Below are 25209 nucleotides of genomic sequence, written 5' to 3'. Positions count from 1 at the left end.
GTAAGAAATGTTCGTGGCCGGGCGCGGTGGCTCATGCCTGTAATCCCAGCACTTTGGGAGGCCGAGGTGGGTAGATCACGAGGTCAGGAGATCGAGACCATCCTGGCTAACATGGTGAAACACCGTTTCTACTAAAAACGCAAAAAATTAGCCAGGCGTGGTGGCGGGCGCCTGTGCTCCCAGCTACTCAGGAGGCTGAGGCAGGAGAATGGCGTGAACCCGGGAGGTGGAGTTTGCAGTGAGCGGAGATCGCGCCACTGCACTCCAGCCTGGGCGACAGAGCGAGACTCTGTCTCAAAATAAAATAAAATAAAATAAAATAAAGAAATGTTCGCAAACTAATTTGACCACTGTCCATATTTCCTTGAAATGACTTGAGGAGAGGTGGGGTCTGAGAGCATGACGGGCCATTCCCTCTTCCCACAAGGAAGGGCCTGTCAACCAAGTTCTGGAAATCGTTTAAGACATCTCCCCTCCTCTCACTTATGCCCAACAAAAGGAGAATCAGGCCGGGAGCAGTGGCTCACGCCTGTAATCGCAGCACTTTGGGAGGCTGAGGCAGGTGGATCACGAGGTCAAGAGATCGAGACCATCCTGGCCAACATGGCGAAACCTCGTCTATACTAAAAAATAGAAAAAAAATTAGCCGAGAGTGGTGGCATGCGCCTGTAGTCCCAGCTACTTGGGAGGCTAAGGCAGGAGAATCACTTGAACCTGGGAGGCAGAGCTTGCAGTGAGCCGAGATCATGCCACTGCACTCCAGCCTGGCAACAGGGCAAGACTCCATCTCAAAAAAAAAAAGGGGGTGATAATGAAGAATCAGGCTACCATGGGTCTTAAATTTGGAGGAAATGTTAGAGATAGATCCTACATGAGGGATCCTGCAGCTGGAAAACCTTAAATGCAATTTGGTTCAACTACCCATGCAAATGTGAACTTACATGGAGTCTCAGTTGTCTCTGAAAGGTAATTCACAGTGCATTTTTCTTTGGTGGGAAGTTTTTTACACCAATCAATTATTACCATTTCTTGTTCAGATAAAGTGTATATTTGAGAAACGCTTCTAAAGGTATCAAAGGGAATAAAGTCTCTTTCCTTTTCTCAGTTCCCAGTTTTTCAAGAGGAGGCTTTCTACTAGTTAGCAGATCCTGTGACTCTTTTCACAGACATTCCAGACATCTGCAATCCCACCTCTAAAATACAAAAGGACATACACACTCGACATTAGTGGCTCTCAATCCTAGGGCACACTAGAGGCACCTGAGGACATTTTGAAACTAAGGCCACCCAAGTCCCTGGTATTCTTTTATTATTATTATTTATATAATATTTTTATATAAATATATTATTTATTTTATTATTATTTTTTATAGATACTAGGTTTTACCATATTGCCCAGGCTGGTGTCAAACTCCTGAGCTCAAGTGATCTGCCTGCCTTGGCCTCCCAACGTGCTGGGATCACAGGTGTGAGCCACTGCGCCTGGCCCTGATATTCTGATTTACTCAACTTGAGGTACGACATAATTTTTTAAAGCTTTCTAGATGACTCTAATGTGCATCCAGGGTTGAGAACCACTGTTCTTAAAAAATGAAAAATGGTATGAACGCTTAAACTCAAAAAGAAAAAGGAGAGAACCATAGAGAAGGATATATTTGCAAAGAAGAAGAAAAAGAAAAAAAACCCTCACAGCATGGATACTTTTATGAATAAAGGTGACAGATGACATATGGTTTCTGATTAAATACATCTGAATTTTACTATTCATATCCCTTTTCAGGATTAATAGGATGTTAAGGTTATGATTAGATCGTCTCTTCTGCAGAATATATGGTGATAATTATTAGATTTTGCCTCAGATGGACTCACTCACCATTAGGAATTATTTACCTACTTTAAGTTGTTCATTCATAAACAGGCCAAATTATAAAAATCACCATTACCTGGCACATAATAGGTGTTCAAAGACTTGCTAAATGACTGAAGAGATCAACACTAGGTTTCCATATGAACGTCTTCTTTCAAAAACATTGACCCAAAAGGGGCAGGGAACAAGAAGAGTGTCTCACAGAATAACGTCAAGAGTCACAATAATGAAAATGCCAGCAAGCACTCCTGGGGCCCTGTTCTACGGGTGTGTGTGCTCATTTGGGCCTCACAGCCCCCTCAGAAAGATGAGACTATGTTTAATCACATTTCATAGATGAGAGAATGAAGGCACACGGAGCTTAAGCAACTTTCCCCGTGGCTTCAGCCACTGAAGCCCGTTTTGAACCCAGCGGTCTGTACCTGAGTCTGGGCACACTCACTGACAACAGAAATTAAAACACTTTTCCTCTCCTCATTTGGATCCTGTCTTTCACAGATATCCCTTTACACATGCCAAGTTTTGTTTTTTTTTCTTTTGTGAGACAGGGTCTTGTTTTGTCACCCAGGCTAGAGTGCAGTGTTGTGATCATAGCTTACTGCAGCCTGGAACTCTTGGCACATGCCAAGTTTTAAAAGGCTGTTTTGGGGACAGTGTTTGCCCTTCAAAAAATAAAGCCAAGCTGCTCCAAGCTCTTCAAATATATTATTTCCCCATCCCAGTTGTCCACCATGGACTAATGCAAGCTCAGGAAGAAACCAACAAGCAAAGTGGCTTCCTGAAGATGTGGAATGCGAAGGAAGCACCCTCAGAGAACTAGGCTAAGCCCACCCAGGGAACAAGGATAGAGGGAACAGGGATGGTCAAAGCAGAGCTGGGAAAACAAAAGCAGCAGCAAGAAAGCAGCAGATGTCTGATGATGGACATTTGAAATGGAAGCCTGCACCTCTCCCAAAAGGAGAACTCAAAAACTTCAACATTTTGAATCACTTCATTCTGACATGATAAAACAAAATTAGTTACCTATCTCCAAATCTGCAAGCTCCTGTTTTACTGTAGAAGGGACAATTAGCTCGATCCTTCTCCATTACTCTGAAATCCACGGGTGGTTCTGGATTTTGCCATGTGGTACCATTTTCCAACTGTTGAAAATAACCATGACTTTACTGGTGGAGTAAAAACCCATGAAAGACGAAATGTTTCAAAGTATATTAAAATATTTTCCTCAAAGATAAACATTGTTTCATTTAAGAATGCAAACATTTAAGTTGGAACAGGCAATCAAGACTTTACAAACAACGGTACTGAGACATGAGCTCCATGTCTCTCTTGGCTCCTGGTCACTTTCCTTTATCTGGTATCACCACTGCCACCAGGGGCAGTCGCCACGGTTTCCATCCATTCTAAAAAGGGTCCAAGAAGGCCGGGTGCAGTGGCTCACACCTGTAATCCCAGCACTTTGGGAGGCCGAGGTGGGTGGATCACCTGAGGTCAGGAGTTCAAGACCAGCCTGACCAACATGGAGAAACCCCATCTCTACTAAAAATATAAAATTAGCTGGGCATGGTGGTGTGCACCTATAATCCCAGCTACTCGGGAGGCTGGGGCAGGAGAGTTGCTTGAACCCGGGAGGCGGAGGTTGCAGTGAGCCGAGATCGTACCATTGTACTCCAGCCTGGGCAACAAGAGCAAAACTCCGTCTCAAAAAAAAAAAAAAAGAAAAAAAGAGAAAAAAAAGGGTCCAAGAACTTATTAGGGAACCACCACAGACAGAAACAGAAGTTACTCTGACTCAAGATAAACCGTCCACTGGAGGCTAACGGTATGTGATGTTGCTTAAACGTACTGTAAGGACTCTAAACAGGTCCAGTCCACAGGGGTCATGAATACCATTTGTATTTGTTCATCAATAAAGTTTGTTGTTGTTGTATAAATCAAAGCACCACAAACATGAATCCAGATATCCAAACATGATCTAACTAACCTACCATGAAACTAACATTACTGGAACTATTATTTCCAAGGAAACATTAATTGGTCTCAAATTATCAATGAAAGGTTTTAAAAATACCTCATTTTCAGCCTGATCCAGCATCTTCTGCAAAGCTTCCTAAAAATGGTGCAAACACAGGACTAATGAAAACCCAGAAGTCAGGTAAGTCACATCTGGTTTCTCTGGTTAAGAATCTCAAGTGGAACAATTAAAACACACACATGCACACAAGCACACACGTTCTAGTTTTCTTTTGAATCACAGATCTTTTGAAAAGCTTTCAAAGGATATATAGCTGAGACTTTTCTCTTTTTTTTGAGACAGGGTCTCACTCTGTTACCCAGGCTGGAGTGCAGTGCGTGACCTCAGCTCACTGCAACCTCCGCCTCCCAGGCTCAAGTGATCTTCCCACCTCAGCCTCCCGAGCAGCTGGGACTACAGGTGTGCACCGCCACGCCGGGATAATTTTTGTATTTTCTGTAGAGATGGAGTTTCACCATGTTGCCCAGGCTGGTCTCAAACTCCTGAGCTCAAGCAATCCATCTGCCTCAGCCTCCCAAAGTGCTGGGATTACAGGCATGAGCTACCATGCCCAGCCCATAGCTGAGACATTCTATTCAAATAGAAAATCTACAGATCACGTTGCAAAATATTTTAAATAGTCTTATAATAGTTTCAATAATAGTAATACTTAGTATATTTGAGTATATATACTATGTCCTAGTTCATAAAAGGGGATATTAGTGAATATAAAACACAATGCTAGGCTGGACATGGTGGCTCATGCCTATAATTCTAGCACTTTGGGAGGCTGAGGTGGGTGGATCACTTGAGGTCAGGAGTTCTAGACCAGCCTGGCCAAGATGGTGAAACCCTGTCACTACGAAAAATACAAAAATTAGCCGGGCGTGGTGGCACATGCCTGTAATCCCAGCTACTTGGGAGGCTGAGACAGGAGAATCGCTTGAACCCAGGAGGCAGAGGTTGCAGTGAGCCGAGATCACACCACTGCACTCCAGCCTAGGTGACAGAGCAAGACTCTGTCTAAAAAAAAACGAACAAACAAAAAAACCCAAAAAACAATGCTAGATGAAATCATAAACATTTAGCAGAAGCTAAAATATGACACGACCAGTGGTAATTAGCATTTAGGAGAAAATTCTAACTTTTTAATAAGGCAAAGGAGGTTCTGCAATATGCCAGTAAATTTCTACCTAATTGGCATTTGAACAAGTTGTACCTATGTTTAACACAGTCTTATCTTCCCTAGCCCCTTAAAGCATTACATAAGACTCGTATGTCTAGTTGCTTATTTGTGGTGCTCAAAACAGAACTCTTGTCCTCTACACTCCCTGGCCCACATCCACCTGAATGTTCCCTCAGTGAATAGTGTTGCCAGTCATCTGTCTATTCAAACTAAAAACCTAAAAATATGACTTGAATTCCTCTCTCTCTCCTTGTCCTCTGGTCAACATGGTGAAACCCTGTCTGTACTAAAAACACAAAAAATTAGCCGGGTGTGGTGATGGGCACCTGTAGTCCCAGCTACTCAGGAGGCTGAGGCAGAAGAATTGCTTGAACCCGGGAGGCGGAGGTTTCAGTAAAGTAAAAATGATCTGTTAAAAAAGTCTGGTGCTGTGGTTCACACCAGTACTTTGGGAGGCCAAGGCGGGTGGATCCCTTGAGGTCAGGAGCTCGAGACCAGCCTGGCCAACATGGTGAAACCCTGTCTCTACTAAAAATACAAAAATTAGCTGGGCGTGGTAGCAGGCACCTGTAATCCCAGCTACTTGGGGGGCTGAGGCACATGAATTGCTTGAACCGGGGAGGCAGAGGTTGCAGTAAGCAGAGATCACACCACTGCACTCCAGCCTGTGCGACAGCATGAGACTCTGTCTCAAAAAAATTTTTTTTTAAAAAGAATGATCTGTTAAAAGGCACAGATATAAATGAGATAGAGTCATTCCCTGCTTAAACCCCATCAATGGCTTCCCATTATAGGAAACATAAAATCCAAACTCCTCCTTCAAATCCAGGAAGCCCTACATGATCTGACTCTGCTTACCCTCCACAGCCCCCTCTCCCTCAGAAACCTCCTCCACTGCCCCCTCTCCTTTGGACTCTAGATTTCAGGTTCCCTGGCCTTTTTTTAGCCTTCAAGCTTCAGGCTTCTTCTCGCTGAGATCTCTCCAGTCGGGTGTCAGCTCAAACATCACCTCCTCAGAAATTTCCTTGAGCAGGCAATCTATAGAAGCACAACTCTATTCTCATTACTCTATCACATCACTCTGCTTTCTTTCTTTTTTTTTTTTTTTTTGAGACGAAGTCTAGCTCTGTCGCCCAGGTTGGAGTACAGTGGCTGAAGCTTGGCTCACTATAACCTCCGCCTCCCGGGTTCAAGCGATTCTTCTGCCTCAGCCTTCTGAGTAGCTGGGACTACAGGCGCCCATCACCACGCCCGGCTAATTTTTTGTATTTTTAGTACAGACGGGGTTTCACCATGTTGAACAGGCTGGTCTCGAACTCCTGACCTCGTGATCTGCCCGCCTCAGCCTCCCAAAGTGCTGGGATTACAGGCATGAGCCACCACGCCTGGCCTGCTTTATTTCTTTATAGCACTTAATATGATCACATTTTGAATGATCTGTTTTGCTTACTTATCATCTCACACTCCCATATAAAAAACTAGCTCAATGAGAGCAAAGACTGTGTCTTTCACTGTTCTGTCTCTGTCCGCTAGCTAAGTGTCTAGCATACAGCAGGAACACATACTGCTGATTCTTTTTTATAAGCTTAGAATCTATTTCATTTCCCTCATTTCTCCTTAATGTCTCACAGATTTCCTCTGAAACAAAAGCATTTAAAAGAGGCCTTAGCTGTTACCGAATTCCTGAAAGACCTCAGTTGAGGAACACTCTACTGTTAAAATGGGAATTAATTCCTCTCTATAAAAAAATGACAAGTTCCAAACAATTTTTCTGCCCCCTAAAAACCTAGCATGATCTTGCCTCATCTGGAAAGAAATGCTCAAATAAAGGTGTTTAAAATCTGCATTGAAATTAACTGATGGCCTGAGATACAAAAAACAAAAATCGTGGAGATTGCTTCTGCCCCATATTGACTACAATGAAGACACATGCATTTTTCCCAATTATAAGGTGATTATCCAATTTTATGCTATTTAAATTTAGCTGTATTACAGAAAAGACAAATCCTGATGAATCAGTCAAGGGAAGATGAGCTGTGATACCTCTGAAATAAATATACTGTTAAGGAATAGCAGCAAAACATACCAAATCAATCCTTAAAAAAGAATCCTGGAAGATAGAGAAGATACATACACACGTATGCCTCACAGAATTTTTTTTTTTTTTTTAACGAGCAACTGTGTGTTAGCTACAATTGTCTTCATAGCCTAAGTAGAAGAGGAAGTCAAGATTTAATACAAATAACAAAAACTGTTTCCTAGTTCCTCAGTATTTGAGTTCCTGATTTCTTTAAATTCTCTAATTCTTGCTGACATGTCGTAAGCAGTTCTCTTATGACCTAAATAAATGTGGAAACAAAGTATTATTCTCTAAAGAAGTCAACTCATATACAGCAGAACCTCAGAACTTGCTATAAAGCAAGGGCCAGCTGCCTGTTTTGTAAATAAAGCTTTCCTGGAACACAGCCATACCCATTCATCTACATATTATCGATGGCTGCTTTCAGGGTACATTGGCAGAGTTGGATGTTTGCCACAGAGACCAAACCATAAAGCCTAAAATATTTACCATCTGGCCCTTTACAACATTTGCCAATGCCCAGTAGAAAGGGTAAATAGGGCAAAGCTGAAGAAAACTTTAAGGAATCTGCCACTGCATGGACCTGAAGAAGAGCATCAGAAGGGAACTCTGGTGTTACGTCTAGACTGAAATATGATTCTTTCCAAACAAACAAATGAAATGACAAGAAAAAAGAAAAAAAAAAACCCAAACTCTGACATGCCTACTGCTTATTCTTCAAACTCATCACACAGCACATCCCATGACAGGAATCACCTCTTTTTCTTTCTTCTCCTGTCGTTTCTGCTCCTCCTCTTCTCTCTCTTTTCTCTGCTGTTCTTCCCATTGTTCCTTTAACTTTCTCTTTAAAGGGGAAGAAAAAGTAACTTTGTTTCAGACACTTTTTAAAAACATTTCACATACAGGGCACATAGATGAAAAACTTAAAACACTGGCAAACTGAATAAGATCAGTTTTTTGGTTTTTTTTTTTAAGTTCAAGATAGGCAACTCTCTTTTTTTTTTCTTTTTGAGATGGAGTTTCGCTCTTGCTGCCCAGGCTGGAGTGCAATGGCGTGATCTCGGCTCACTCCAACCTCCCAAGATAGGCAACTCTTCATGAGAGTTATTATGGTGAAGTAATCGGTTTGTTCACTAGTTACGTGATTCCTACCGTACCTCTTGTTCTTCTTGCCGTTTTTTAGCCGCCTCTTCCTTTTCCTTCTTTATTCTGAATTCTTCTTGTGCCTTCTGCTCTCTTAGCAACCACTCCTCATGTAATCTTTGCCTATCAGTATAATGATGTAATCAGATAAAAGAAATGGGCATTAATCCACAAATACACACACACGTGAGAGCAAAATGACACATTTTGGGACTGATTCAAATATCATGAAAGCTATTTTCTATTAAAGCAGTCAAGTGGGTGTAAGAGAATGAGAAGAGTAGAGCTTTTGGAAAAGCACCACGTGTCAGCAACTATCTTCCTAATGGGTAATAACTTGAAATCCCTCTTACATTTCATAGGTATATATGGCTGTGACATACTTTACAGAAAAAAAGGACACTATGACTTTCCCTCTAAACTGATCACAGTGACGTTTAGGTGCCAATAAAATGGGTAGCAAGTTTCAAAGCAGCATCTACCTTTTCACATTCAGAAAGCATTTCCCTTCCTATTCTATGCATTTATTTTTATGTATTTATTTTTTTTGAGACAGAGTATTGCTCTGTTGCCCAGGCTGGAGTGCAGTGGCGTGATCTTGTCTCACTGCAACCTCTGCCTCCCGGGTTCAAGTGATTCTCCTGCCTCAGCCTCCTGAGTAGCTGGGATTACAGGTGCCCGCCGCCACGCAAGGCTAATTTTTGTATTTTTAATACAGACAGCGTTTCACCATGTTGGCCAGGCTGGTCTCGAACTCCTGACCTCAAGTGATCCACCTGCCTCGGCCTCCCAAAGTGATGGGATTACATGTGTGAGCCACTGCACCCAGCCCCTATTCTTAAAAGTAGCAATTCCATGATGGCAGCACACTGAAAACCTGGTATCCTCTGCCATAAACCTTTGGACTACTACTCCACACAGTTAAGAGACTCCTGTGGTTTGCCTCCAAACACCTAAACTGCCAAAAGAAGGAAAATAAAAGTACATTGTGATCATGTTTTTAAAATAAAGCTACAGGTTTTAAGAAATGGAGTTATAAAAATAAATTAGTGAGGGCCAGGTGCAATGGCTCACACCTGCAATCCCAGCACTTTGGGAGGCTGAGGCGGGCAGATCACCTGAGGTCAGGAATTTGAGACCAGCCTGGCCAACATGGTGAACCCCATCTCTACTAAAAATACAAAAATTAGCCAGGTGTGGTGGCAGCCGCCTGTAATCCTAGCTACTTGGGAGGCTGAGGCAGGAGAATCGCTTGAAACTGGGACGCGGAGGTTGCAGTGAGCCGAGATCATGCCACTGCACTCCAGCCTGGGTGACAGAGCAAGACTTCGTCTCAAAAAATGAAAAAATAAAAATAAATTAGTGAGTGTCTAGTCTATCTTTTATATGACCAGTTATAATGAGTGGTATTACCTTAAAGTGGCAAGTGTCTCAGACAGCCAATATCACAAATTTCTAATATAAAGAGGGGGTTAGATTTCCAAAGTCTACTTGCCAATCAGGTGTGTAGAACCCCAAATTCATTTTTCCACTGAATTTATAAAAGGGAAATGAAATATGAGAAACTGTTCTATATTACTTCAGCAGTATTAGGAGTTCAGTAAAGTTTTATGTCTAGTCTGGGGACCTAACCACAATTTTAAATAAAATATATTACATTTCCAAATACAGATTCCAGGAACACATCTTTTAGCCATGGCAGAGGCTGGCACATTGCATATATCAGTGTTCCTATGCCATGTGTGAGGGTACCATATAGATGTTTCAGTGAGCACAACTCTGATTTATAAATCTTTTGAAAAACATATAATTGTATATAACTGAACCAAATGATATATAAATTAAGACCAGAAGAAAGTAAAATGTTAAAAATTTTAAAATTTAATAACTTGAATATACATCTGCTTTGAAATAGGACATAAAGTCATACAGTATTTTTACATAATTTTCTTGCTTTTCAACAATAGTATGCAACTCATAAAGAAATAAAGATCTAAGGAGCACAAAGATACATGTACGTGATTTAAAAGAAGCATTTCAAATAAACAGGAAAAAAATTACTCTCTTATTTCATACCATATCTATCGTCTTCATCATAAAAGAAATCTATAATAATAAGAACTAGAGCTATCACAGCACCTCTTATCTGCTGACTCTGTGTTAAACACTATACATCCATCACCTCATTTAATCTTCACAATTCTGTGAGGTGGACACTATGATTGACTTTATCTCCATATTAAAGACAAGGAAATAGAAGCTTAGAGACATTAAGAAATTTCGGCTGAGCGTGGTAGCTCACACCTGTAATCTCAGCACTTTGTGAAGCCGAGGCGGCAGATCATGAGGTCAAGACATCGAGACCATCCTGGCCAACATGGTGAAACCCCATCTCTACTAAAAGTACAAAAAAAATTAACTGGGTGTGGTGGTGCGCGCCTGTAATCCCAGCTATTCGGGAGGCTGAGGCAGGAGAATCGTGTGAACCCGGGAGGTGGAGGTTGCAGTGAGCCGAGACCACACCACTGCACTCCAGCCTGGAGACAGAACGAAACTCCATCTCAAACAAAACAAAACAAAACAAAACAAAAACAAATGTTTAAAAAACATGTATCCCAAAAGAGAAAGGTGTGAGACTTGAGCAATCTACAAATAGGTAATAAAACATACAAAAAGATACTCTACCTAATTCAGAAATGTGCATTTGAAACAGTGAAATATAACTTTTCATTATAGGAGTTTTATAAACTGATAATGCCTAGTATGAGTGAAGGCATGGGGAGATGGGCCCCTACATTCACTGCCAGAAGGGCTGCAAACTGCAAACCAGGAAGCCCTTTCTACCTGGCCATCTACATTTTACATGGACTTATGATTTGATTCCAACAATCTCATTTTTAGTCAGTTTCTTAAGGAAATAATTGGACAATTACCAAGGATATATAAGCATGGATGCTTACTGCAACGTTTTACATATGAGTAAAAAAACCAATATAACCAGAAAGTCCATCAGTAGAGAACTATAAATTACGAATGAATAAACTATGAATAGCAAATAAATTATGCTACATCTGTACAGCGGGTACTGTATTGCTGCTGAAATGGTTGAATTAGATCCCTGCATCAGTACTGAAATAAATGCACTATATATTTAGCAAGAAAGCAATTTATAGAAAAATATGTATAAATATCATGCCATTATAGAAAGACACATATAAAGTACATTTACACTTTCTTTTTCTCTTTCTTAACAGTGGCTATCTTTGGGTGTGTTGCAATTATTAAAGCCCTTTTCCTTTTTACATTTGTTAATTTTTTTTGTTTTTTTTCTGTTTTCAAAAACAATTACAGGCCAGGCGCAGTGGCTCATGCCTGTAATCCCAGCACTTTGGGAGGCTGAGACAGGCGGATCACTTGATCACAAGAGATCAAGACCACCCTGGCCGACATGGTGAAACCCCGTCTCTACTAAAAATACAAAAATTAGCTGGGTGTGGTGGCGCACACCTGTTGTCCCAGCTACTTGGAAGGCTGAGGCGGGAGAATCGCTTGAACCTGGGAGGCGGAGATTGCAGTGAGCTGAGATCATGCCACTGCACTCCAGCCTGGCAACAGAGCGAGACTCCGTCTAAAAAAAAAAAAAAGAAAGAAAAAAAAACAATTATAAATTAGCAAAAACAGAAGAAAAGTACTTCCATTTTAAAAAAAAAAATAACATCTAGTTTTAGCCCATCAACTACAGAGTTAAATACTTTCTAGAGGGTATTTTATAAGACCTATTTTATACAAGATTTTATACAGAAGACTGGTACTGGTTAGTAAAGGTTGATAATATTCCAATAAAATAACTTCATTCACTTTAAGTGTTTCAATTAGCACTGACCTCTCTCTTTCCAATAGCTTCTCTTCTTCTAGTTGTTGTTCTTCAATAAAAGTGTCCTCCTCTTCCTCCTTCTGTGAGAGTCCTAGGGAATTTACATGTTTTATTAAACTGAGCACTGCAAATCCTTGGTCAAAAATTCAGGGCAAAAATACATGTGATCTTTAATGTATAAAATTATGGTAAAAATATTTTTCTTAAACTTTCTAACAAAAAGGTCTCTGATCAACCTTCTTTGGTACAACGCAAGCATCAAAAAGGACAATGGGGTGGCGGATAGCACATGACATTTAAAAATTAATCAATGGTTCCACAATTATACTTAAAAAGGAAATTAGCTTGGCATGGTGGCAGGCACCTGTAATCCCAGCTACTCGGGAAGCTGAGGCAGGAGAATCACTTGAACCCAGGAGGTGGAGGTTTCAGTGAGCCAAGATCGTGCCATTGCACTCCAGCCTGGGCAAGAAGAGCGAAACTCCATCTCAAAAAAAAAAAAAAAGGTGGTGGGGGTGTGGAAAGGAACATCCATCTTCACAGAAGAATGGCAACTAAAAAATGGAGAAAAACTTAAGTAGAAAAATCATCACTTTTGCAACCCCCACTGTAAAAATTTAGACAAAGACGTTAAAAACATCGAATGAAAGCTTGCTGGGAAGAGTATATTCACACTATCTCAACATATCACCCCAGACATGAGGACTAATTAGAAAAGAAAAAAAAAATGCAATGCTTTCCAATCGAGTGATCTGGGTGGGTAACACTTTTTTTTTTTTTTGAGACGGGAGTCTTGCTCTGTCACCAGGCTCAAGTGCAATGGCGCGATCTTGGCTCACTGCAACCTCCGCCTCCTGGGTTCAAGCGATTCTCCTGCCTCAGCCTCCCAAGTAGCTGGGACTATAGGCGCGTGCCGCCATGCCCAGCTAATTTTTGTATTTTTAGTGGAGACGGGGTTTCACCACGTTCACCAGGGTGGTCTCAATCTCCTGACCTCGTGATCCGCCTGCCTCGGCCTCCCAAAGTGCTGGGATTACAGGCATGAGCCACCATGCCCGGCCCTGGGTGGGTAACACTTTAACCACAGTTAGCATCACCTGGAGTGCAACAACCTGACGTGATAGGTCTCATGATTTATGCAATAAGAAGTTTACAACATCTGCTCTGTAATCCTTTGTTCTAAAGAGTGTCGTTACCTGAAGTTAATCATGAGAAGACAGAATAATCCAGAATGCAGGGCATTCCACAAGATAACTGGCTTGAGTTTTTCAAAACAATCAATCCTGGTTTGGGGAACTTTAAATATGGCCCGTATATGATACCATTGAATTACTGCTCATGTACTCAGGTGCAAGTTTGGTATCATGGTTCTGTGGGAGAATGTCCTTATTCTCAGGAGTTGCAAGCTGAAGAATTTAGGGGTGAGGTGCTGCTATCTGCAACTGCCATCCAAAAGGTTCAGAAAAAATGTTCTATGTATGTATCTCTTTAAATAAAGAGAGAGAAAGAAAGGCCAAACATGAACAACTGGCAAATCTTGCTGAAGGGTTCATGGATATTTACTGTGCTCTTTTTTTCAACTTTCTGTAGATTAGAACATTTTCCAAATAAAAACATGAAAAAATAACTTTTAATAGAATAGACATTTACATCCTCTCCCATTCAAAATTTGGGAAAAAAACCAGTGAAAGTGGAAGAGAAATGGAAGACTGAAATAATCATAAAGAAATGTTACAGATGTCAGGCTTAAAGAAAAAAAGAGTCTCTGTCACATGTGTTGAGTACAGTTCTAACTGAAGGCTCATCCAGTCTTAGATAATTACAATAATTTACTTAAGTAAGTAAACTTTATTATTTCAGCAACTGGAATTAAAACGGGCAACAAATGTAGAATAAGTTCTCAATCATATAAAATAGTATCTAATTGTTCAGATAATTAAATGATCTAATGTACTTAAAGGGCCAGAGAACCTGGCACAGAGGATATGGCCTGACTACTTGCAGAGGTATGCCCATAGATTAGACAGGGCATAGACACAGCTGACACTTACAAATACCTGTTGACTGACTCACTCAACTCCCCATCGCCTCGAAACCAAGCTCATATACTCCACAGAAGTGATTGCTAACAGTTCTGGGTACAGCATTTTCCCCACGTGTACAATCGGACATATGCAATACATATAAATGCGATACAGTTGACCCTTGAACAATACAGGTTTGAACCACCTTGGTCTATTTAAATACAGATTTTTTTCAGTAAATACACTGGAACATTTAGGGGAGATTTGCAACAATTTGAAAAAAAATAGCAGATAAGTGGCATGGCCTACAAACACTGAAAAAAATTAAGAGAAAGGTATGTCATGAATGCATAAAATATATGTACATACTAGTCTATTTTATCATTTGCTACCATAAATATAAATCTATTATAAAAAGTTAATGCAGGGCTGGGCGTGGTGGCTCACGCCTGGAATCCCAGCACTTTGGGGGGCCAAGGCGGGTGGATCACCTGAGGTCAGTAGTTCGAGACCAGCCTGGCCAACATGGTGAACCCCATCTCTACTAAAAATACAAAAATTAGCCAGGCGTGGTGGCAGCCCCCGTAATCCCAGCTACTCGGGAGGCTGAGGGAGGAGAATTGCTTGAACCCGGGAAGTGGAGGTTGCAGTGAGTCAAGATCGCGCCACTGCACTCCAGCCTGGGAAACAAGAGCAAAACACCGTCTCAAAAAAAAAAAAAAAAAAGTTAATGCAGATACTGTTAAGCAATATTGTGCTGGCTTGAGCAGCACATGTACAGATACTGTTACAACATAAGTTAAGTGTTTTATTGTTCCCTTGCTTAAAGCATTTGAAACATGCCAGGGAGCAGTGGCTCATGCCTGTAATCCCAGCACTTTGGGAGGCCGAGGTGGATGGATCACTTGAGGTCAGGAGTTCGAGACCAGCCTGGCCAACATGGCAAAACCCCATCTCTACTAAAAATAAAAAAATTAGCCAGGCATCGTGGTGCACGCCTGTAATCCCAGCTACTCAGGAAGCTGAGGCAGGAGAATCGCTTGAACCTGGGAAGCAGAGGTTGCAGTGAGCCGAAATTGCGTCACTGCACCCTAGCCTGGGCGACAGAGCGAGACTCTGTCTCAAAAAAAAAAAAAAAGCATTTGAAACAAAATGATCTGACTTCATTCCATTGCAAAACAGAGAAGTTCGGTCTCAAACATTTTTCCTTGAATATTACTATGAAAGTTGTGCTACAACATAATCATTGACAACTTTTTTTAAAGTTAAAATTTATCAAAACTTATATTTATAGACAATATATGGCACATTCACAGTTGAGAAAAATGTAAATAAACACAAATATGCAGTATTAAATCATAACTGCATAAAATTAACTGTAGTGCAAGGAAAAAAATGCACCCAATGAGGTACAGAAGGAAGAAAAAATTAACTGTAGTACACACTGTACTACTGTAATAATTTCATAGCCACCTCCTGTTGCTATTGCAGTGAGTTCAAATATTATGAGTATTCACTTAAAACACCTTGTGACACTACTCATCTCTGCATGAGCAGTTCATCTCTTCAGTAAATTGCGTATGGCTGTAAGAAGTGATCTCTGGCGTATTTTTCATTGTGTTTACTACAAAATGGTAAACCTTGAATAACATCATGAGTCTCACACGAAGTGCGACTAGTGATGCTGGAAGTGCTCTCAAGAAGCAGAGAAAAGTCATGATGGCCGGGCGCAGTGGTGCCTGTCTGTAATCCCAGCTACTCTGGAGGCTGAGGCAGGAGAATTGCTTGAACCCGGGAGGCGGAGGTTGCAGTGAGCCAAGTTCATGCCACTGCACTCCAGCCTGGGTGACAGAGCAAGACTCCATTTCAAAAACAACAACAACAACAACAACAAAAAACAAAAAAGAAAATCATTGAGGAGAAAGGATATCTGCCTGAATAGGACGCCCAGCTAATTTTTGTATTTTTAGCAGAGACAGAGTTTCACCATGTTGGCCAGGCTGCTATCGAACTCCGACCTCGTGATCCACCCGCCTTGGCCTCCGAAAGTGCTAGGACTCCAGGTGTGAGCCACTGCGCCTGGCCTGAACAGGTTTTTAATGCAGATGAAAGTATCCTATTCTAGAAAAACACCACAAAGGACATTTAGTAGGAAGAGAAGCAAGCAGCAGGATTGAAAACAAAAAGAGACAGGCTAACTCTACTGTTTCATGAAAATGTAGTGGGCTTTATGATCAGAACTGTCCTTATCTATAAAGCTGCCAACCCCCACCCCCAATCCTTGAAGAGAAAAGATCAGCACCAGCTGCCTGTCTTTAGGTTGTACAACTAGAAGGCCTGGACAATGGAAATCCTTTTTTTCTGAATTGGTTCCACTGATGCTTTGTCCCTGAAGTCAGGAAGTACCTTGCCAATAAGGAACTGGCTTTTAAAATTCTTTCAATACTGGACAATGCCCCTGGCCACCCAGAACCCCATGAGTTCAACACCGAAGGTGTCAAAGTGGTCTACTTGCCCCCAAACACAATGTTGCTAATTCAGCCTCTAGACCAGGGGGTCGTAAGAACCTCTAAAGCTCATTACACGTGGTACTCTACGGAAAGGACTGTCAATGCTATGGAAGAGAACCCTAACACAGACAGTATCAAGAAAGTGTGTAAAGATTATCCCACTGAAGATGCTATTGTTGTTATAGAAAAAGCCATGAAAATCATCAAGCCCAAAACAAAGTCCTGCTGGAGAAAAAACTGGTCCAGATATTGTGCACGGCTTCACAGGACTTAAGACAGAGCCAATCAAGGAAATCGTGAAAGAGATTGTAAATATGGGGGGGAAAAAAGTGCAGGGGGGTGGGGGTGAAGGGTCTCAAGATATCTTGAAGAAATTCAAGAGCTAACAGACACACCAGAGTAGTTAACAAAAGCCAATTTGATGGGGATGAGTCCTTCCAAACCAGTGCAAGGTGATGAGGAAGAAAACTTAGGTGAAGCAGTGCCAGAAAACAAATTGACACTAGACAATCTGGCAGAAGGGCCAATTATTCAAGATTGCTTTTGACTTCTTTTATGGACCCTTCTAAACTGAAAACTAATGCATTTAAACTAAAGTAAATGGTGGAAGAATTGTTATTGTACAGGAACATTTTTAGAGAAATGAAAAAGCAAAAATGTCAGACAGAAATTATAATGTATTTCTGCAAAGTTACACCAAGTGCCGTCTACCCTCTTGCCTTCCCTTCCACCTCCTCCACCTCTTCTGTCTCTGCCACCCAAGACAGCAAGACCAAATCATCCTCTTCCGCCTCGGCCTACTCAACATTAAGACAAGGAGAATGAAGACCTTTATGATGAACCACTTCCATTTAATGAAGGGCAAATATATTTTCTCCTCCTCGGGATTTTCTTAGTAACATTCTTTTCTGTAGCTTACTTTATTATAAGAATATGGTACATAATACATATAACATACAAAGTATGTGTTAATCAACTGTTTATGTTATTGGTAAGGCTTACAGTGAATAGTAGGCACTTAATATTAAGTTTTGGGGGAGTGAAAACTTACATGCAAATGTTCGACTGTGCGGAGGGGCGGGGGGCGGTCAGAGTCCCTAACTCCCACATCGTTCAAGGATCAAATGTATATCCAATGGTATTATACAGGTTGAGCACCCCACATCCAAAAATCAGAAATATTTTGAGTGACAACAATGCTCAAAGGAAATGCTCGTTGGAGCATTTCGAATTTTGGATTTTTGGATCTGGGATGCTGAACTGGTAAATACAATGCAAGCATTTCAGATAAGGGATACTCAACCTGTACATGTAACTGTACACACAGAATCACGCTATAGTTTTGCAACTTGCTTTTAATATCTTAATTTCTGACGAGGTAGCTTGTTTCAGGTTATCTCAAGTAGAACTGGGTGACAAAGAAGCTATCTGTAATTAAGAGCTCACTATTCCGGAAATCATTTGCGAAGGCACTCCAATCATTTGCCAAGGCACTCTTACAGTAACACTCAACATTCTAGCCTTCTGGGTAATATCTGCCCATCCACCGTGTGCTACGATAAACAGCAGTGTTCCTGGCCGGGCGCAGTGGCTCACGTCTGTAATCCCAGCACTTTGGGAGGCCAAGGCGGGCGGATCACCTGAGGTCAGGAGTTCGAGACCAGCCCGGCCAACATGGTGAAACCCCATCGCTACAAAAGTACAAGAATTAGCTGGGCATGATAGTGGGTACCTGTAATCCCAGCTACTCAGGAGGCTGAGGCAGAAGAATCACTTGAACCTTGGAGGCAGAGGTTACAGTGAGCCAAGACTGTGCCATTGCACTCCAGCCTGGGCAAGAGAGTGAGACTCCGTCTCAAAAAAAAACCAGGAGTGTTCGATAGTCTACAGTATTCATGAAGTACCACTAGGCAAAGAATTGTGAGTTGGAGTGGGCAAAACTAGGAGCAGAAGTGCAGAGACAGGTGCTTAGTCTTGGATATGCCATTAGTTATATAATCTTGACACACCAGTGACCTGGATTTAGTCCGTTAAAATGGACTAAACTACCACGGGATACGACTCGCCTGACTCTCCACAGAGGCTCATTCTGAACACATTTTGCTAAGTAAAAAGGAAAAAAAAATCAAAACAATATAAATACCAGCTGTTATAGGATTTAGTGCAGGAAAGGAAAAAGAGGAAGAAGTTAAAACAAATTTAGAATATATAATATTTAGAATAAAACAGGTTAAATGAACAAAGTAAAGTAGCTGAAAATTTCAAGGGGTGAGAGAGGAAGTACAATAAGAGCCTCAATAACTCCAACCTATCCTATTTTTCCTTTTATCCCTGATGCTTTGTTCTGCCTCTAGTGGATGAGTTTTCAACTAATAAGACAGAAATGTTAACACAGGTTGCAGGTAAACACACCGCTCCTTCCATTCTAAATATCCCATTACTGACACTAAAATAATTAATCGGGAACACCAATGGTAAATAAAACCTCTATGGCTATGTTTCTCAAGGTCCAAGAATCCTAGTTACTTGAGGCCATGGTCTCTGGATTTTAAGAATTGTCTAGGATAATTTCATAAGCATATTCTGGATAATGCAGATGACAATCATTATAACCCAGTACTACTGTGTGATTTCAGCACTCCCATCTGGATTTATAACTACTACATAATTTTATAACTAAGTCCTAATTTTATTGCATTAAGCAGGCAGATTTAATACATAAATGTTAGGTTTTGCCATGTGAAGGTCAAATGACCAGCTGTACAAATAAAGGTTCTACAGTAATTTCATAGAAAAAGTGGTAAATAACCATAAGGCAACATTAGTAGAGGCATTCCAAACTCCCATCAGTGCCATATACATATTGTGAGGAGCATCAGTTTCACATCATCCCTAGCATTACCTGATGTAGATTTAAATTTTACTGAATGCATAATTTAATTTAGTTTTATACTTTATAAATGCATTTTTGTTTGTTTGTTTGTTTTTTGAGACAGAGTCTCACTCTGTTGCCCACACTGAAGTGCAGTGGCACGATCTCGGCTCACTGCAACCTCTGCCTCCCAGGTTCAACTGATCCTCTTGCCTCAGCCTCCTGAGTAGCTGGGATTACAGGCATCTGCCACCAAGCCCAGCTAATTTTGTATTTTTAGTAGAGGCAGGGTTTCGCCTTGTTGGCCAGGCTGGTCTCGAACCCCTGACCTCAGGTGATCCATCTGCCTCAGCTTTCCAAAGTGCTGGGATTTCAGGCATGAGCCACCACGCGCCCAGCCCATATATTGTTTTATAGTCAAACAATGGCTTCAGGCCAGGCGTAGTGGCTCATGCCTATAATCCCAGCACTTTGGGAGGCCAAGGTGGAAGGATTGCTTGAGGCCAGGAGTTCGAGACCAGCTCAGGCAACATGGTGAAATCCCGTCTCTATAAAAATTAGCCAGGTGGGCCAGGGGCAGTAGCTCACGCCTTTAATCCCAGCACTTTGGGAGGCTGAGGTGGGTGGATCACCTGAGGTCAGAAGTTCAAAACCAGCCTGGCCAACTGTGGGAGGCAAGCCACCCAGGCGCTGAGGCAAGAGATCGAGGACACGAGCTGTTCCATTATAATAAAATATAAAACAAGAATAGTCATACCAGATATAGATTTTAGATATGATTATATATGAATATCATTAATCATTAGTTGGTAGTAATTACTCTTTATCCCAATATTATAATAATCCCTGCTCTATAATCATAACCTAGGAAAAACCAGGCCATACAGGGATAGGAGCTGAAGGGACATAGTGAGGTGTGACCAGAAGACAAGAGTGCGAGCCTTCTGTTATGCCTGGACAGGGCCACCAGAGGGCTCCTTGGTGACGCCAGCATCTGGGAAGATGCCCGTTGCCAGGCGGACCGTGGTCTAGCGGTAGCAAAAGGTGTCAAGGAACAATACCCGCTACTTAGCAGACCGGGAAAGGGAGTCTCCTTTTCCCCGGGGGAGTTTAGAGAAGACTCTGCTCCTCCACCTCTTGTGGAGGGCCTGACACCAGTCAGGCTTTCCCGCAGTTATCCGGAGGCCTAACCGTCTCCCTGTGATGCTGTGCTTCAGTGGTCACGCTCCTAGTCTGCCTTCATGTTCCATCCTGTACACCTGGCTCTGCCTTATAGATAGCAGTAGTAAATTACTGAAAGTACTAATAGTCTCTGATATGTAGAAATAATGGCGTAAGCTGTCTTTTTGTCTTCTCTCTCTCTCTGCCTCGGCTGCCAGGCAGGGAAGGGCCCCTTGTCCAGTGGACACGTGACCCACGTGACCTTACCTATCATTGGAGAAGACTCACATTCTTTACCCTGCCCCTTTTGCTTTATATACAATAAATAACAGCGCAGCCAGACATTTGGGGCCACTACCGGTCTCCGCGCATTGGTGGTAGTGGTCCCCCGGGCCCGGCTGCCTTTTCTTTTATCTCTTTGTCTTGTGTCTTTATTTCTACACTCTCTCGTCACCGCACACAGGGAGAGACCCACCGACCCTGTGGGGCTGGTCCCTACAGCCAACATGATGGGGTTTCACCCCATCTCTACTAAAAATACAAAAATTAGCTGGGTGTGGTGGCATGCGCCTGTAATCCCAGCTACTCGGGAGGCTGCAGCAGGAGAACTGCTTGAACCCAGGAGGCGGAGGCTGCAGTGAGCCAAGATTGTGCCATTGCACTCCAGCCTGGGCAACAGAGCGAGACTCCGTCTCAAAAAAAAAAAGAAAAGAAAAAAGAAAATTAGCCAGGTGTGGTGGTGAATGCCTGTAGTCCCAGCTACTTGGGAGGCTGAGGTGGGAGGACTGCTTGAGCCTGGGAGGTGGAGGCTGCTGTGAGCTGTGGTTGTGCCGATGCACTTCCCTCCTGGGCAAGAGAACAAGACCCTGTCTCAAAAATAAATAAATGAGCTTCATAACTAGTATTATGTTGATATATATTTGAATAACATAATAATTTGGGTAAACAAAGGGTCTCATATTAGTCAAGTTTGAGAAAAACTTGCAAAACGTCTAATTAATACCTTCAACTCCTGCTGGTTTTACGAAGAAAAATATTCACCGAATACTTACTATGTGTGCAAGGACTGTGCTAGCTGCTGTAATTCATGAAGCTTGCAACTGTAATATTAGATACTTTATAAACAGTTACACAGAATCAGTGGGCGATCATTCACCAAGACTTCCTCTTCCTGCCTTTAGTATGTTAATATTGTTTCTGACATGTGTTTCTAAATAACTCCTTGGGGGCAGAAGTCACAGCTATTTTTCCTCCGATACAGTATTTGACTTCCTTCTGACACTGGGACTTCAAGTTAGCGCTGTAGTGGACAGAGCAATTTCACAACACAGAAAACAGGATAAAGTGCCCATTACCTGAGTCTCTCAGTCGAGCAAGTTCCTGCCGACGTTTCTTTCGTTTCTCCTTCTTCAGGGCGGCCCTGTACTTTTTGTGGCTGGAAAATTAAGACATATATACACGACGATCAGCGGCTACAATGCCGCGCTGCCCGAGCTCCCCGCTCCTCTGTGCCCAGTGAAAGGAAATAGTTCGGGTGCTGAGGAGAGAAATGTTGCTTCCTGTATTTTAATTACAGAACAGGCATCTATCATCGCCTCATCCACCCACTCCCAGACGGCAGTTCTTCTCCATCCGCCAACCTAATCCTCTCCTCGCTTGCCTGAGTCCACAGCCGCCCGTGAAAGTCCGGGGAGGGCACCAGGGCGCGCACCAGGAAGGAACCGAGCTGCCGCGGTGGCTCACTTAGCTTGGCCCAGCTTCTCTTTTCTTCCTGCCACCACATCCTCCATGCCCACGATCGGCCCGCTCGCCTGCTCATCTCCCCGTACGGAGCTTACCTTGGTTTCTCTGGAAACGTCATCTTCTCGGGCGCAGCCATCTTGCCGGCACCGCCCCGCCCCTTCAGGTCTGGCAGGAAAGGGCGGGCCTAAGAGCAGAGACGGGCACGCGCAGGCGCGGGTACCGAGCAGCCTCCACTAGCGTGGGACCTGAAACGGAAAGCCAGAGGTACTCTTCGGCTCCTCGTCTTCCAGAACCCTGCTCAAATAAATATCTCCTTCCAGCAAAAATACTCTGGGGCTTTTTACCCGGCCCTAGAAGTAATTGTCGCTTTAGCACTTGCCCAGTGCTTTATCACTGTCTCCCTCCTCGCCCTAGCGGAACGTGTTGTGGCCAGGAGGTTAAAGTCTTACTCTCCCGCTTTTCTCAGCATCCACTCATGAAGTCACATCCCGCACAGAGCTGCTCGCTCGGCTTTATTTCCGACCTGTCCAGGTTCCGCGTCTTTCCGCCGATCCACCTATCAGCGCCTCAGACAAAGCTCCAGACTCCGCTCCCTGCCAGTCACACCTGTTCTGGTCCCTTAAGCAAACCTAACTCCCAGGGCTGCAAAGCTGTTACCTCTGCCCCTGAGGAGTTTACAATCGAGGGGGCAGAGAAGAACCAATACATAATATGATGCAAGCAAAGATGAGGTTTACCTAAGATAGTCCACCAAGGGATTCAGGGAGAGCTTTCTTTTTTTTCCTTTTTTCTTTTCTTTTTCTTTTTTCTTTTTTTTTTTTTTCAGTATCACATGTGACTCAACTGCAGTATCAGGGAGGGCTTTCTGATGCTAAGAGTTGAATTTGGAAAGAAGATGCCCTTTACCCAGACGGCGAAGGGTGGGAATGCGGTTACAGTCAGATCAGCATAAGCAACAGCACTGAAAGGTGAAAGTGGAATATGCTGGGAACAGCAAGAATTTTGGCGGTCGAATTTATTTATTCATTTCTTATATATTAGAGACAGGGTCTTGCTCTTTCATCCAGGCTGGAGTGCAGTGGCGCAATCACAACTCACTGCAGCTTCGACCTCCTGGGGTCAAGCGTTCCTTCCACCTCAGCCTCCCGAGTAGCTGGGAATACAGGTGCGAGCCACCACGCCCGCCCAGATATCCAATTTAAAGTGCAATTCGAGGCTGGGTGCAGTGGCTCACGCCTGTAAGCCCAGCACTTTGGGAGGCCTAGGCGGGTGGATCACCTGAGGTCAGGAGTTAGTCAGCCTGGCCAACATGGTGAAACCCCATCTCTACTAAAAATACAAAGTTAGCCGGGTGTGGTGGCACATGCCTGTAGTCCCAGCTACTCTGGAGGCTGAAACAGGAGAACTGCTTGAACCTGGGAGGTGGCGGCAGCAGTGAGCCGAGATGGCACCACTGCCCTCCAGCCTGGGCAACAGAGCAAGACTCCGTCTCAAAAAAAACAAAATAAAGTGCAATTCGAGAGTATCGAGGAATACAGTTGTAGTGACGGGCTGCGAGGGCTAGGTTAAGGAGGAGGGCCTGGTGTGCCATGTTAAGACGCTCTGTTTACATTCTGTAGAGACAACAATGAACCGTTGAAAGCTTTTAAAAAGAGGCTTATTGTGGTTGTGTTTGTGTTTTAGGTAAATCACTCTGCTTTGCAATATAAAGGATTTAAAAGATAAAACTAGAGTATCACAATAATCTAGGTGAGAGGTGTTGAGGAATTAAACAGGGGCAATGAGTAGGGATTGAGAAACTAAAAATCATCCCAACTATAATCAGACTGTAATGTACACATACAAGGCCAGGGACAAGGCCAAGCAAAAAATGTTCCTCACAAGGATACATTACAGCTGTAAAATGACTAACAACCTCTATCTTTTGAGTGATTGAATAGCTTCCTTGGCCTACCTTTGTTCCGTTCTCCTCCAAATTAAAGTTTCTGAGATACTCAATTACTAAACTGCCTTGCTTCCCCTAATCCCTCCTTAGAATTACTCAACTGAAGCCCAAACTCTGCATAAAACCTCACCCTAATCTCTCTTATACTGACACACTTGGAGCAACACATACGCCCTTCACCCCCAAGTTGACCTTGACCAGCTCAGTGCATCGGTTGGCTGTGATCTTGAGTAAATTCCTTAATGTCTACTCCTGTTTTCTCATTTGTAAAAATCAAGATAGTAATAATAGTTCCCATCTCATAACGCTTTTATTGTGAAAACTAAGATAACCCATGTTATATGCTGATACAGTGCCTAGCAATAGTGAATGCCTCCAAAACTTTAGCTATTACATCATCATCTCATCACCATCATCATTAGTGTGAAAACTTCCTGACCCCCTCAAGAGGGGGTGAGGCACTGTATGCATTTCCAGTACAAGTATTCCACCTTTTATAACATCTATCATGGTTTACTACACATTGTCACCTTTACCTTTCTGCTTCTTGACTAAATCTTAAACTAAACTCTCTAGTTGGAGGTTTGGCAGTTGTATCCCCAAACTAGAGTGCCCTGGATGGCACAGAATGTTGTAGCTATGCAAGTCACCAATTTTGCTGGTCCCTGTGATCAGAATTTACACTGAGAATTGCTGCCCATTCTGAAAGCATCAGTGTTTGAGTTGTAACATTTCTTCTGAATCAGACCAGACTTTCACTTCAGAACAATAAGTAACAATTGCTTCTAAG

The 25209-nt window shown here is 42.6% G+C and overlaps 1 protein-coding gene across 1 annotated transcript in view; it reads right to left on the bottom strand.

The window, feature by feature from the left end:
• Window positions 1-22649, bottom strand: part of ZRSR2 (zinc finger CCCH-type, RNA binding motif and serine/arginine rich 2) — a 33955-nt gene extending 11306 nt beyond the window's left edge. The window contains exons 1-7 of the mRNA XM_003261086.3: window positions 22570-22649; window positions 22087-22166; window positions 12174-12255; window positions 8305-8413; window positions 7904-7990; window positions 3939-3977; window positions 2891-3009 (exon numbers count right to left, since the gene is read on the bottom strand). Of these exons, the coding sequence (XP_003261134.1) occupies window positions 2891-3009; window positions 3939-3977; window positions 7904-7990; window positions 8305-8413; window positions 12174-12255; window positions 22087-22166; window positions 22570-22610 (557 nt within the window). The 5' untranslated portion in view covers window positions 22611-22649. The remainder of the gene's footprint in view (window positions 1-2890; window positions 3010-3938; window positions 3978-7903; window positions 7991-8304; window positions 8414-12173; window positions 12256-22086; window positions 22167-22569) is intronic.
• Window positions 22650-25209: the final 2560 nt, after the last annotated feature.

Source organism: Nomascus leucogenys, chromosome X, assembly GCF_006542625.1.
Source record: "Nomascus leucogenys isolate Asia chromosome X, Asia_NLE_v1, whole genome shotgun sequence".
NCBI classification, from domain to species: domain Eukaryota; kingdom Metazoa; phylum Chordata; class Mammalia; order Primates; family Hylobatidae; genus Nomascus; species Nomascus leucogenys.
This window is presented reverse-complemented; position numbering and strand designations above follow the sequence as displayed.